The following is a 12848-nucleotide window of genomic DNA, read 5'->3' as shown; positions in this document are numbered from 1 at the left end:
TGCACGGGGCCTTGAATGACCCAAAAGCAATGGACCCAGAGTCCTGGGCCCTGGGTAGCCCGAGGATGATGGTGCCCAGTGGTCTAGACAGAGATCATGTCCCATGCCCCTCCCCACCCCTTCTTGCCTCAACAATGCGTTTTTCCTTTCTCCCCTACTGTACTGTAGGGGGTTGGTAATTTTTTTGTTTTGTTGTATTTTGTTTTGAGGATCTCACTATATAGCCCTGTCTAGCCTTGAACTAAAGGTAATCCTCTTGCCTCAACCACCAAAGTACAGAACTTGCAAGCATGCACCCACAGGTCAGGGCCAGTGTCTTTATTCCGCCTGCTCTCTTCTCTCCTTATCTTGGTCCTCTCTCCTGTCCCCTGCCTGCTCTTGGCACAGACAGTCTTCCTTCATGCCTTACACTCTTTCTCTTAGCCCTGCATCTACTTCTCAAATGGATGGTCCACCCTGTCCCTGTGGCTGACTCCTCCTCTGCTAAGAGAGGCTCCTCCTTAGCGGACTCTAATATGGGTTACACTTGAGCATCCTCTGCTCTAATGGCTCCTACCTACCTGAATCCCTAGAAAAGTCTCCCATTGCTCTGCAGTCCGTCTGGCTGTCTTGTGGGGAAGTACAGCTCTTTAATTGTTTCTAGATCAAAGTTCACCTCAGATTCACCTTCTCGGACTTCAAAGGCCAAGCCTAACTATCCCTTGCCATATGCTCTCTCTCTCTCTCTTTCTCTCTCTCTCTGCCCTCCCACGCTTCTCTAGGACACCAATCTAGAGTATGAATATTTATGACAGTTTAATTAAAAAACAAACAAGCAAGTAAAAGGAGAACAGCAGTCACCAGAACAACTCGCCTGATAAGGACCACTCCAGAAACAGCGTGCTTACAGACACATTCTAAAGCCGGGATAGGTCCTTACCACAGCTCTCTGGATTATTTGCCTGGACAACTCTGCTGGGGGTGAGCGAGGGACCGGGGCCAGAGAGGGCTCTGATAGCCCTTCACCTCCTTGCATCCCTGCCTGTACAGGCCCAAGGTGCTCTGGTCCTTGCCTTCCTCCAACAACACTCACCCTCTCTCCAAGTGACCCCTGCTCTAGGTGGGCAAGCAGAGGGCAGCAGCCACAGCAGCAACAGCACATCCCAGCCCGGCACTGGCCAGCAGCGGGCAACCCTGGCGCGGCCTAGCACTATTGTCCCAGGGATGGCTGTACTGAGCCTGCCCCGGGGCTCAAGCTGTGGACAATGGAATGACATGGGAACTGCTTACTGGGAGAGTGGGGGGGCTGGGGGTGTGTGAGCTGGGTTGATTCACTGTCCCCCATTTACACACAGCAAGCAGAACAGTGTTCGTCCCTTCTGTGCCTCAGTATGTCCAGGAAAGGAGTATTCATAGCTAGGGGTGGTGTGCACAACAGGAGGCCCAGACACTGGGAAGGCTAAGGAGGTGGGAGGGTGGTCAGTTCAAAGCCAACCTGGGTAACTTAGCAAGACACACTCTTAAAAGAAAATGTCTAAAAAGGGCAGGAGATGTTGTTCCAGGGTCTAATAGACGTGAAGCACTTTGTTTAATCCTAGTACCGCAGGGGCACGAAAGACCTGTCACCTGTCATTCCTGTCTAAACTTGTCTAAACTTCCACCTCAGGGCTCAGAGCCTGCTCTGTTCTGGGTGTCCTCCTGCGTCTTCCTCACAGATCTCGGAAGTCTTCCCTGCTCACGGACATTACCCAGGCTGATGTTACATGTGGGGCTTATTGGATATCAAACTGAACAGACATAGTCCTGTAGTTCCAGCACTGGCGGGGAAGGGGGTGGGGGGAGGGGGAGGCAGAAGACTCAGGAGTTCAAGGCCAACTTTCATCCCGAGACCCAAAGGCCTCATTCATGTACAGCAGACGCCCAGTGTGTGCTGGGAAACGGGAGGTACAAAAAGAAGGAAAGATAGGGGTTCCAGTAGCACCCCTACTTTGGGGACACCCTTTACTGCCTAGGAGAACCATAGAAACTTCTTTCCCCTTTCCAGTCCTTCCTTTCCCTCCTCCTGGAGCACTCCTACTCCCTCAGACTGAGACTTCCCTTGGAGGTCAGAATGTCAACTCAAAACCTTCCATTCTCACACCAAATCTTGGCCACTGTGGAGAGACAAGCTCTCGCCATCTTGGGCCCTAGGTTAAGAGAAAACAATGATTCATATAAAGGCAAACCTAGGCTCTGGCTTCCCGGGCTCCTCAGGGTGAGTCAGAGCGGCTCTCCCCGTTCCCACTGCCTTCCTCTCTCCATACCAAAGCCTCTGGGAGAACTGTGTGCTTTTCACAGTCACCACTGATTGTGAGAGACTGGCCTCAACCTCTTTCTTATGACTCCAATGCCAAAGGACTCTTGAAGGCGTTCACTGGGACTAAAAGCCTGTGGCTCCGCCCTGGACTGCTGAGACACAGGGGTCGATGGCTGTGAAGGGGAAGGGCTGTTGTTGAGCAGTGCAGAGCCTGCAAACTTGGTTTCAATTCCACAAGGGGAAATCTATGAGCCTGGAGAACGAAGAGAGAGAAGATTCCTGAGGAATCCAGGAGGAGGACTTTGGATGGTCTGCGTGAGGCCCTGCTCCTTCAGCCACCCCAGGGAAGCATCTGGAAGACTGGAAGCTAAGGGAAGGTAGACAAATGCAGACACTAAAACCTCAGCCAGAAACAAAAGAGAAGGCGCCAGGGATACACAAAGGCACTTAGCAAACCCCTGCTTAATGAAGGATAGTAAACCACTGGTCGTGAGATTGGGCAGCATCCTGGTGATGCAGAAAAGGGTACTTAAGCCAGAGGCAATAAAATCCAGCTAGATAGAGGCTCTGAGACCAGTTACCCTGGACCCCAGCCTGCTCCCCTCCCAGCCACACCTGTCGGGCCAAGAGGGAGAAGGCAAGAAAAACGCAGACAGACGGGCATTTGTACAGGCGAACAATAGCTGTACCAGACTCCCTGCCCTCCTGGCACAAGGCAGGCCAGCTGAGTTGGGAGGGGGTAGCGGCTGCCTGCAGCCCTACCCCCACCTCCCTAAGGAGACACAAACAAACCCAGAAGGGTCTAGCCAGCACTTCTCAGCCATTTCTCTACCAGCTCCAGAAACCATGACCGATCCACTCAGAGCTTACATCAACACAGAGGCTGAACTTTAAGATGGGAACTACTTCATATCCACTGTGCTTGGTGAGCACTAATTTTTCAAAGAGCTCCCCTGAGCATCTCTGACAGAGACACACCCCCAAAACAAGAAGCATGCACACATGGGAAGCAGTTTGATCCATGCCTTCCCCGATTGAAGGTCACAGTTCCAGCACTACAGACCAGACCCTTCTTCATCTACTCTGGTGCCCCTGGGTGTTCTTAGGTGCTCCTCAAACATCTTTCAGTCCCTAGATGACCTCTTTAAGTCTAAGGTCCCTATGCCCAGCTTTGCTTCTTTCTCCCCACTCAGTGCTTTCCTCAACACCCACGACCTCTAGGATCTTGTCGGATGGCCTCCAATCGTCAGCTTCCTAGAGGATCCAACTCGTCCAGTCTCCCCAACTATCTGGATTCTTCTTTCCCTCCAGGGCTCCCCCAGCCTTGCCCTTCTGGCCCTGCAAACAAAGCCAACCACCTCTCTGGTACTCAGAACAAAGGCAGCCGGCTCTCCCTGGTCCCCACCAGGTTCAGGAAGACCCATAATGCTCCTGCTTTGTTCTGTGGGCCAAGGCAGTTAGGGCGCAGGAAAGTGGGGTGGGGAGATAAGGGGCTCTAAAGATGGAAAGAGCAGCTTTGAGGCTTGACGAGGTAGGAAGTAGGGCAGAGAGAACTGAGGGGCGGAGAACAGAAGACAGCCTGGAAGAACAGAGACAATGCCGAGAAAAGGGAAGCTCCGAGGGCGGAAGGAGAGATCCTATGCCGGGGAAGGCAAAGGGGGCAGGTTACACTCGAAATCTTCCTGCTCTAAAGATATCTAGGAGTGAGGAAAGAGGTGGGGGGAGGGCAGGGGATCTCTGGGCTGACCCTTCTCCCTAGTAGGTAGCAGGGAAAACCACGTTCCTCAAATAATCTCACTTCCAGTGGGCCCCTCTACTTCCCACCACAGTATAAAAAGAAAGGAGACAGCTGGTGTGCTTGAGGAGGGAGATCCAGGGTTGGTGGCTGAGAACCAACCCCCCCCCACTTGGGTAACCACAGCTTTCCGGAGGTGTCCCTCCCCTTCCGACCAGCTCAAACTGACAACCTCCCTCCTCCCCATGGTCTCTCTGCCCTCTCAGAACCACTCATGGGTCCGTGAGACCCGTCAGATTCCCCAGTCCCTCCTCCATAGCTAGCTAGGCACAAGATAAAAAAGCCAGGCTTTCTGGGTTTCCAGTTACTGTGTTGAGGAAAAAGAAAAAAGAAAAACGGGATGAGATGCCAGGTGTCTGGATTAGAGAAAGGCCCCCTGAGGATGTCTTCCTACAGCCCCACAGGTCTGCCCGCCCCCCGCCCCCCCCAGTGGCTTTCCTTTTTAGGGTGGAACCAAATTTCCGTGCTTTCAAAAAGTTCCCCCCACCCACCCTGGCTTTACTCCAGGGTCTCGCTCAAACGGTTGAAAAAATAAACAGACTCTGGGAGGAGCTGGGGCCTGGCCTGTCGCTAGGGTTTGTTAAGAGCCTGTCTGCCACCCCACAGTTCACACTCAGTCACCTCACCCGGGAGCTGCTCAGAGTCCTGCTAGCTTTCTTCCGGTGAGCAGACTTCCATCCCGAAACCCTACACAAAGCCTCAGGCTGAGCTCCCTCCCCAGGCTCTCCAACCCTACCGACCTTCTCCCAGTGTGGCAGTAAAACAAGTAGCTAAAGCCGGGGAACCAGGAGGAAGGAAGAGAGCAGCTCTCCCTTCGCAGAGTGAGTGGCTATCCAGCCTGAAAATGACCTGCTTGGCTGGCTGGCTACGAGAGGATCATTATGCTCCCTCTAAGGACAGGGATTAAGATTAAAGCCCTTCCGGCCTTTGCTTTCTGAGAGAGCCTTATAATGTGAGTGCCCTGAGGTACAGGGAGGCGCCGTCTGCCTGAACCCACCCCCACCCCCCTGTATTCACTTATTCATCTCCAAGTCCTCCGCTTCACCACTTCCTGTGAGCTGAGGTGAGGAAAAGTCATGGCATTTGGGAATGAGTCTGAATACAAAGACAGGAATAAAGGACACTTGTGAAAGCGTGCTGGAGAGGTCGTATTGCAGAGTGTGCTGATAATTACAACAGCCAGACTCCAGATGACAGGTGAAGGGGCCCCCAACCCGAGGCGATAATCGAAATATGGCTGAGGGGAGTGGGGAGTGGGTCAGCCGAGGCGGCAGGAGAACCAGGAGCCTGGAAGCTGATGGAACAGATAAGGGTGGGAACTACTCTGGGCTCCTGGCACGGAGATGCTCAGGACGAGAGAAGGCATCACAGCTACACAAAGGCAGCTCGCTTCACCTGAGGGATCGGCTTGGTCTGGCCGGGAAAATGGGCGGCCGCTTGATGTCTTGACCCCAGCCACCCGCCCACCCCAGGCAAGAACTGAATCACAGCTGGAAAGTCCATCCGCAAGAGGAGGAGGAGCTGACTTTTGTCTTGGAGGGGCGGGAAGGTGGGGGAGGGAGCTGGGAAAACACCCCTTCCGGCCCCCTCCACCCGATGGTGGGGACAAAGGGGGAACGACCGAGCCGGCGCTAGGGGGCACGGCCTCGAGCAACCCCGGGAACAGGGGTGTGGAAAGAGGTGCCCAAGAGCGTCGCGTCGTCCCCAGGAACCCGACACGCTCACCCCCTTTCCCGCTCGGTCCCTTACCAGAGCAACTTTCTTCCGAGCGGCCCGAAGCACTCGGTCCCGCCGAACCACTGGTGACCCAGCTCAGCTCTCCTAGATCCCCAGCACAGCAGCTGCGCCGGTGCTGGAGACGCGGGTCACGTTGCGGCCCTCCAGCCCCCTCCCCACGCGCTCGCAGCCCCACCCACCCCGTCCGGCCGCGGCGCGCGGACTCGGGCGCCCCAGAGCGGGCGGGGGGACGCGGGGCGCGGGGCGGAGGCCCAGAGGTCGGCAGGGCGCCCGGTCGCACAGCCAGCCCACCTTGGTCGCCAGCTCCTTGCTCCGGTCGATCCGCGCGCGAGTGAGGGATTCGATCCGAGACATAATCCAGCGTGAGCCGCGGGAGGACGCGGCGGCCCCGGGTGTCCTGCTCCGGCGGGGGAGGGGTCCGGCCGCACGCGTCGGCCTCGGGGACAGGAAGTCTGAGTCCCCTCGCCCCTGCACCCAGCACCAGTTCCTCAAACCCTAGTCTCCTCCCCCACCCGGGCTCAGGAAGGGGAGAGGCGGAGCGGAGGCAGGGCGGGGTACCCGCGCACCGGACGGGACGCCAGGGTTAGTGTTGCTGCAGCCTGCAGGACAGGGGTCCTTGGACAGGTTCGAGGATCCCTTTTTCCTTTAGCGCCTAGGGACACGCTCTGACCTCAGCGACCTCCTCTTAGCTCAGCTGTCCTTGAAAAGCACTGGCTCCTGTTCCGGGTAACTTCACACTCTTTAAAGTCCCTCAGGTTAGAGGATTCTGTCACCTTATCGGTAGCTGGGAGACCTGGCCTTAAGGACCCATCAAACAGGTTTGAGTACACAGACCGCTTTTACAATGTTGAACTGATATGACAAGAGGAGGGGGGAACCCAAGGGGAACTAGAAGCTTCATCTTTAGCAAGCTTCACTCCCCCCCAAAAGAGTGAAGAAGCGGACTCATTTCCAAAGGCTAGGAATCCACAGGAGAGGGTGTCCCTTCCCACCCGCAAGCTTCTCACCCCTCTGGGCCTCGTGGAACACACTCTGACCATCCTTAGTCCCACCTCTGCCAATTAGTTTGGCAGTGAAGGTGAGAAGTCTCCACTTTTCCCGAGGCTAGCTGAGGAAATCCTTCCTGGTGTCCTGACACCAGTTTTCTGTCACAGGAGACTGGAAACAACTTGCCCCAGTCAGGAAACATTTGAGCTTGCTGAGGAGTGTGGGTGGGTTTTCTCTGGACCCTTTGAGTCAACCTGAGTTTCCTGCCGCTAGGGAAATTCTCCAGTCTGCTCCATTTCGACCTTTCAAGGTCTCTCATTTCTCTGTAAAGAACAGAGCATCCTGGGACAGGGCTTTGTAAAAATTCAGGGTACTGCCTAATCCAAAAACGCGTGTGGTAAAGAGGGAGGGAGATGAGGCCCAGCCACTGTCACTAGCTTTTGGCTTTCTCGGTAGCAGGTCAGGATGGTGTTAGGACTGCAGGTTTCTAGCCCAACCCAGCACTCAGAGTGCCAATTTTAGCCTCAGTCTCTAATTTGGGCTCTGCTGCCTCAACCACCGGCTGTGCTGGTTGGCCTCCTCGCTCCTCCCTCCTCACCCCTGCGTTGCTCCCCTCTCCTCTGACCAATCTCCTCCCTCACCTTTTGTACCCATTCTCCCTTTTAGGATCCTTATATAGTGAAGACTAGGAAAAAAAGAAACAATGTTCAGTCCAGGCTAGCCAGATGAGGCTGGAAAGGACTTTTCCAGACCAATCCTGTTTTCTCTGAAGGAATCCTAGGAAAGGCCTCAAGGACCTCCCCATGAGGAGGCTCTCAGCCTCCAGACTTGCTCTCCCTCAGTGACCAGCCAAAGCTGAGAAGTGTACAGTCAGCTAGAGCCACAGTCAGCTGCCTGGTTTTATCACTAGGGGGCTAGAGACCTCTGCTGGGCTGGGACCTCACTTTTCTTTAAGGCCTGAACCAGAAATTGTTCTAAGTGGAACTCTTGAGTAACCAGTAAATGTAGCTTTACCAAGACTCTTTGAGGGTCGAGTCAATACCCAAAGCCCATGTGGAGGGTCTTTGGAAGAGGGCCACCTCCTCCTCCAGCCGTTTACTGTGTTCCCCTCAACCTCAGCTTGCTGTCTGTCTCACCTACTCACCTCTCCCTCATCTGCTCTGGAAAACAAACCTTTAAAACCATCTGGACAGTGCACTATGTCTTCAGCTTGACTCAGTTTCTGTTTTCTGTAGCCTCTGGAACAATGAACGTTTTCCTTTCTTCTGGGGGTCCTCCTTTTCCCCAAACACTCTCATCCCAGGCCCCCTATAATCCTACCAGTGACATCTTTGAGAAACTTATATATATATATATATATATATATATATATATAAAATCAAAAACCTCTGCCAGAATCTAAAAGTAGCCAATGCTTTCTTTGGCTCATTCAACTTGAAAGAAAAAAAAAGTACCATTCCTGTAGAGGTGACTCAGTGGTTAAGAGTTCTTCCAGAGAGAGCTCCTGAGTTCAATTCCCAGCTACCACACAGTGGCTCACAAACATCTGTAACGGGATCTGATGCCCTCTTCTGGTGTGTCTGAAGACAGCTAGTGTACTCATAAATAAAGTAAATCTTTAAAAAAAAAAAAAGTACCATTGACAGCTAGAGGAAGGGTCTGGTTTCCAAAGGGCCATCAGAGGACCCAAGAGTGTCCTTAACTGTCTAGATCCAAGCATATACAGTCCAGACATCAGCCTTTCCTTAGATTAATTTGAACTTTTTGAGCCTTGGATGTGACTTGAGGATAACTAGGGTGTACATAACCACAGTGGCTTCCAAGCAAGAGCTTGTGGAAGATGTTAGGATTCTGTAAAGCCCACCCCTCAGTTACCTAGCAACAGACAGGTATACCCCACCCCTCAGTTACCTGGCAATAGCCAGGTATGCCCCAGTTACCTGACACTATAAAGGGGGCTGCTTGTCCCCTCCTCTCTCTTGTTTGCTCTCCCTCTTGCTACTCCTCCCCTTGCCCCTCCTTTTCCCCCTCCCCCCCTCCCCCCATGTGCTCGTGGCCAGCCTCAGCTTCTCTACTTTTCTATTCCTCTCTCTCTCTCTCTCTCTCTCTCTGCCTCTACTACTCTCTTAACTTCCACATGACCTGAATAAACTCTATTCTGTACTATACCATCTTGTGGCTGGTCCCTCAGGGGGAAGAAATTTTTTTTTTTAAGATTTATTTGTTTATTATATATAAGTACACTGTAGCTGACTTCAGACACACCAGAAGAGGACATCAGTCCCATTACAGATGGTTGTGAGCCACCATGTGGTTGCTGGGATCTGAACTCAGGACCTCTGGAAGAGCAGTCAGTGCTCTTAACCGCTGAGCCATCTCTCCAGCCAGAGGGGGAAGGGATTCTTAACATGCCCCCCCCCCCCCGCAAGGCATCTCCCTTGCCAGGCCTCGCCACAGCTCCATGGGCCATATCCTCCCCACTCTCTTCATCCTTTTCCTAACATGGTTCGGAAACCCGGGACGTCATCTTTTAACAACATTGGTGCCCCGTGTGAGGAGATTAGATTTCCTCACGACCGGATATCTCTTTTTCCTTTCAGAAGAAAGCTTTGGGGTTTATTGAGAGGCACTGTTGGAGCCATTCTAAGAAGTACAAGATAAGCTCTAGGAAAGTATTTGGCCACCTATAGGATGCCAGTCAAGCTGGGAGAAACAAGCTACCTCCTCCTCTCCATCCCTAGCAAAGTACAGCAGTGGTACCCAAGCTGGGAAAAGGGGAGAGGAAGGATGATATAGGCACACACATTCAATAAAGGTATAGAGAAGACAGATAGATACAAAGTTGGGCCCAGAGACCCTGGTGAACTAAGGCCAAGAAGCAGGACAATATGCTGACCTACACTAGCTCTTCTTGGTCTCTGTCCATGCTCCAGAGTCCTCTTCAGGTTATTCAGTCTCCTACAGGGCTGCTAGGCCAAGGGTGAGCAAATGCAGTGTGACAGCCAGACAGGGCCTGTGTCCTGGGGGGAGGGAGACTCCCAGCCTAAGGGTTTCCTGCTTGCTTTGTTTTCTAGCAGTCTGATTCCCGACCCTGTCTGCCTCCCCCATGTCCAGGGGTTCTAAGATTGTGGTATGTTAGCCATGCATCTGTCAGCTTCAACTCCCTCTCTGGAAAAAAAAGTCCTAGCTTCCTTGGCTGCTGTCCCTGCTCACCTGTAGGAAGGGAATCCTGCCCTCAGAGTCCCTCCAAAGGACCTTTGCATTTGCAACAACCTGACTGGGGGAGGGGACCCCAAGGTTCTGCCAGATGAATAGGATGGTGTTGCCTCAAGATTTCTCTCAATCAGAGGTGACCTCTGGGTGGAAACCACATGAATACCAGAGGAAAGGGGAGTGGCTTATTGTGGGGCAGTAAGAGGGGCCTGCAGTCCCAGTGCTCAGAATAGTCAACCAGGCTGTAGGGCTGGGTAGTCGTCGTCACCAGAAGAGAGGGATGAGAAAAGAAGGGAAGGGAGGGAGGGAGCAAGGGAGGGAGGGAGGGAAGAAATCAGGAAGGAAGGGAGGGAGGGAGGAAGTCAGAAAGGGAAGGAGGGAGGGAGGGAGGGAGGAAATCAGGAAGGGAGGGAGAGAGGGGGGCTACCATAGCTAGGTGTGGTGGTGCCTGCCTGGAATCCTAGCACTTGAGATAGAAACAGAAGAATCAAGAGGTCAAGATCTGAGCACTGAGAGATGGCTCAGAGGTTAAGAACACTGACTGCTCTTACAGAGGTCCGGAGTTCAGATCCCAGCAACCACATGGTGGCTCCCAACCATCTGTAATAAGATCTGATGCCCTTTTCTGGTGTGTCTGAAGACAGCTACAGTGTGAATTATATGTGATAAATAAATAAATCTTTTGAAAAATCAAGATCTTCAACACGAAATTTAAGGGCCTAGCTCGAAAACAAGCAAAGAATGAATAATAAGACGAAGTGTGATGTCTCATTCGTAGAATATAGACTTTCAGCGCTCTGGAGGCTGAGACAGGAGGAAAGACACAGCCGAAGCTACCTAGGTTACATCACAGTGAATTCCAGGGGCATCTGAGCTACAGAGGGAGACCTTGTTTCAAAAGAGTCTAAAAAGAAAGAAAATGAAGGATCCTCGTTACAGCCAAAGCTCCCTGCTTCCCAGAGCCAAGGGATAATGACAGAGGAGAGAGCGGGGCAACACCTTCGCTTCCTGGTATCCGAAGGCACATGCCACACGTGTGCTACAATAATCACACACCTCGCCGCTCCCGCTCTGCCTGTGGTCTTATTTCAACCCTTCAGTCTCTGTATCCACCCATAAAATTATGAGTGTCAAAGCGCTTGGAAAACTCTTAACACCCTACGAATAAGTGAAAGGCACTGCTGTAATTATCATTTTTATGTACAAAGGGCAAGATTCCTGTTGCCCACCTCTTAGCTATAGGTGGCCTAAAATGAGGGATCCCTAGGCCTTTTCTCAGTTCCTGCCACCTTCCCTCTTCCAGCTGTCTGCAGTAGCAGCTGGCTGTTAAGCTGGAGAGGAGGGGAACAGAGAAAGGCTGATTTACTGGGCCCCTCAGGGCTTTGAAGGTACAGCAGGTATTCCCTTACAATAAGAGCCTGAGTCTCTAACAGGAGAGCTGGGGAGGGGTGGACAAGGAGGATAAAAGGGGAGCCGCCCTCTGCCTCTGTTTTCCTTGTCCCTTGGTCCTACCTTGTCCCTGCCAGTCATGCCAAAGAGGAAGCTGAAGGTCCGGCGCAGGGAGGAGCCTGCCCAGGTCCCCGAGTCCTCTTCCAGCTGTTTACCACTGCAGAGAGACAGGGAAGAGGTGAGGAGGGGCACAGGGATGGCAGGTGTCCACGCCAAGCAGTGAGGAGACTAGAAATAATCCCCACCTCTGTAAGGCTTCTGGATCAGGGTGCTCAAGTTTTCCGGGTCCCTCTATTTATGAGAAAACTCCAGACTCCTCCCAGATAAAGGCAGCCTCCCGCTTCCTCTCCAGCTGAAGATGGGAGGGCCTGGTCCCTCTCAAACTGTTCTCCATCCAGAGTGGTTGGAGAGAGGGCCCTCCAGGGGGCATCTCCCCGGTCGGAACAAGAGCCCTGTGTAGACCCTCTGCTGTTTGGAAACAAGCCCCTGGGCCTAGAGCCAATAAAGCACTGAATTTCCTGGGATTTCATCAGCCCATCCCATGAGCTAATCCCAACTGGAGCCAGGAGGTTGTGTCAGCTAGAGAATTTTAGGATCACAAATCAGAGCCCGGTTCTTAAAGGGCCCATGTTTTGCCCACACAGACACACTGAATATGAGGGCTGCCCTGATCTAATAAGGCTTTGGCCACACAAGCCAGACGAGCAGGTGCTGATTTTGCATGCTTGTTTGCATAGTTACTGAAACGTCCCACATCCATCTCCATTTCTAAGCTCCATTGCTGGCCCTATCCCGCTGCTGAGAATTCCAAGGCCGTCAAATAGCTCTCCTTAGAAGCACTTCCTATCAGCCGGTTATCTGCCATCCGGCGGCAGAATGGCCAACTCCTCCCTATGTCTCTGACAACAGCAAGCAGATCTCTCTCTACTATTCGGCTTTTGCCTGCTCCTTCTCCATCCCATTCCTTCGGCTACTGCACAACACAGAAAGCTAAAGGATTCTATGCAGCTCAGGAAGATGGCGATTAAAGGCCTCTCTCATCAGAAGCACTGCGGGGGTGGGGGGGGCAGTGTTTGAAGAAGCAGGAAATCTTAGGGCTACAAAGCCCACACCCATCTCTCCTACATCCAGGCCTTTTGTGGGCTCAGAATCCCCCAAACTCACCATTTGCTGAGGTCTGTGGCATGGGACTGGGATGAGTTACCTACAAGGTGTACAAGGAAAAGAGACCCGTGTCTAGTAAAAAGCCAGACAAAGGCACCTAAGGCCGCCTTCCCAACCCCCCTCCACCTGGATCAGGTTCCCAGGCTGCAGGTGCATGTGACGCCATTCCTGAGGGCAGCCACTGGGGAGCAAGGACAGAGGGCGGGGTCTGGGGAGAGCACAGCTGAA

At 53.0% G+C, this 12848-nt stretch overlaps 1 protein-coding gene across 2 annotated transcripts in view; it reads right to left on the bottom strand.

The window, feature by feature from the left end:
• The window catches only part of ARHGEF2 (Rho/Rac guanine nucleotide exchange factor 2), a 32111-nt gene extending 20375 nt beyond the window's left edge, over nucleotides 1–11736 (bottom strand). The window contains exons 1-2 of one of the 2 annotated variants that reach the window (XM_080915941.1): nucleotides 11702–11736; nucleotides 11520–11613 (exon numbers count right to left, since the gene is read on the bottom strand). In XM_080915941.1, the coding sequence (XP_080772067.1) occupies nucleotides 11520–11537 (18 nt within the window). In that variant the 5' untranslated portion in view covers nucleotides 11538–11613; nucleotides 11702–11736. Of the gene's footprint in view, nucleotides 1–6098; nucleotides 6234–11519; nucleotides 11614–11701 lie in introns of those variants that run through there. The other variant, XM_080915942.1, reaches the window with a different exon arrangement.
• Nucleotides 11737–12848: the final 1112 nt, after the last annotated feature.

The sequence above is a fragment of the Micromys minutus genome, assembly GCF_963924665.1.
Source record: "Micromys minutus genome assembly, chromosome: 4".
Classification (NCBI taxonomy): domain Eukaryota; kingdom Metazoa; phylum Chordata; class Mammalia; order Rodentia; family Muridae; genus Micromys; species Micromys minutus.
Note: the sequence above shows the minus strand (reverse complement) of the source record. Positions and strands in the feature narration are given on the sequence as shown.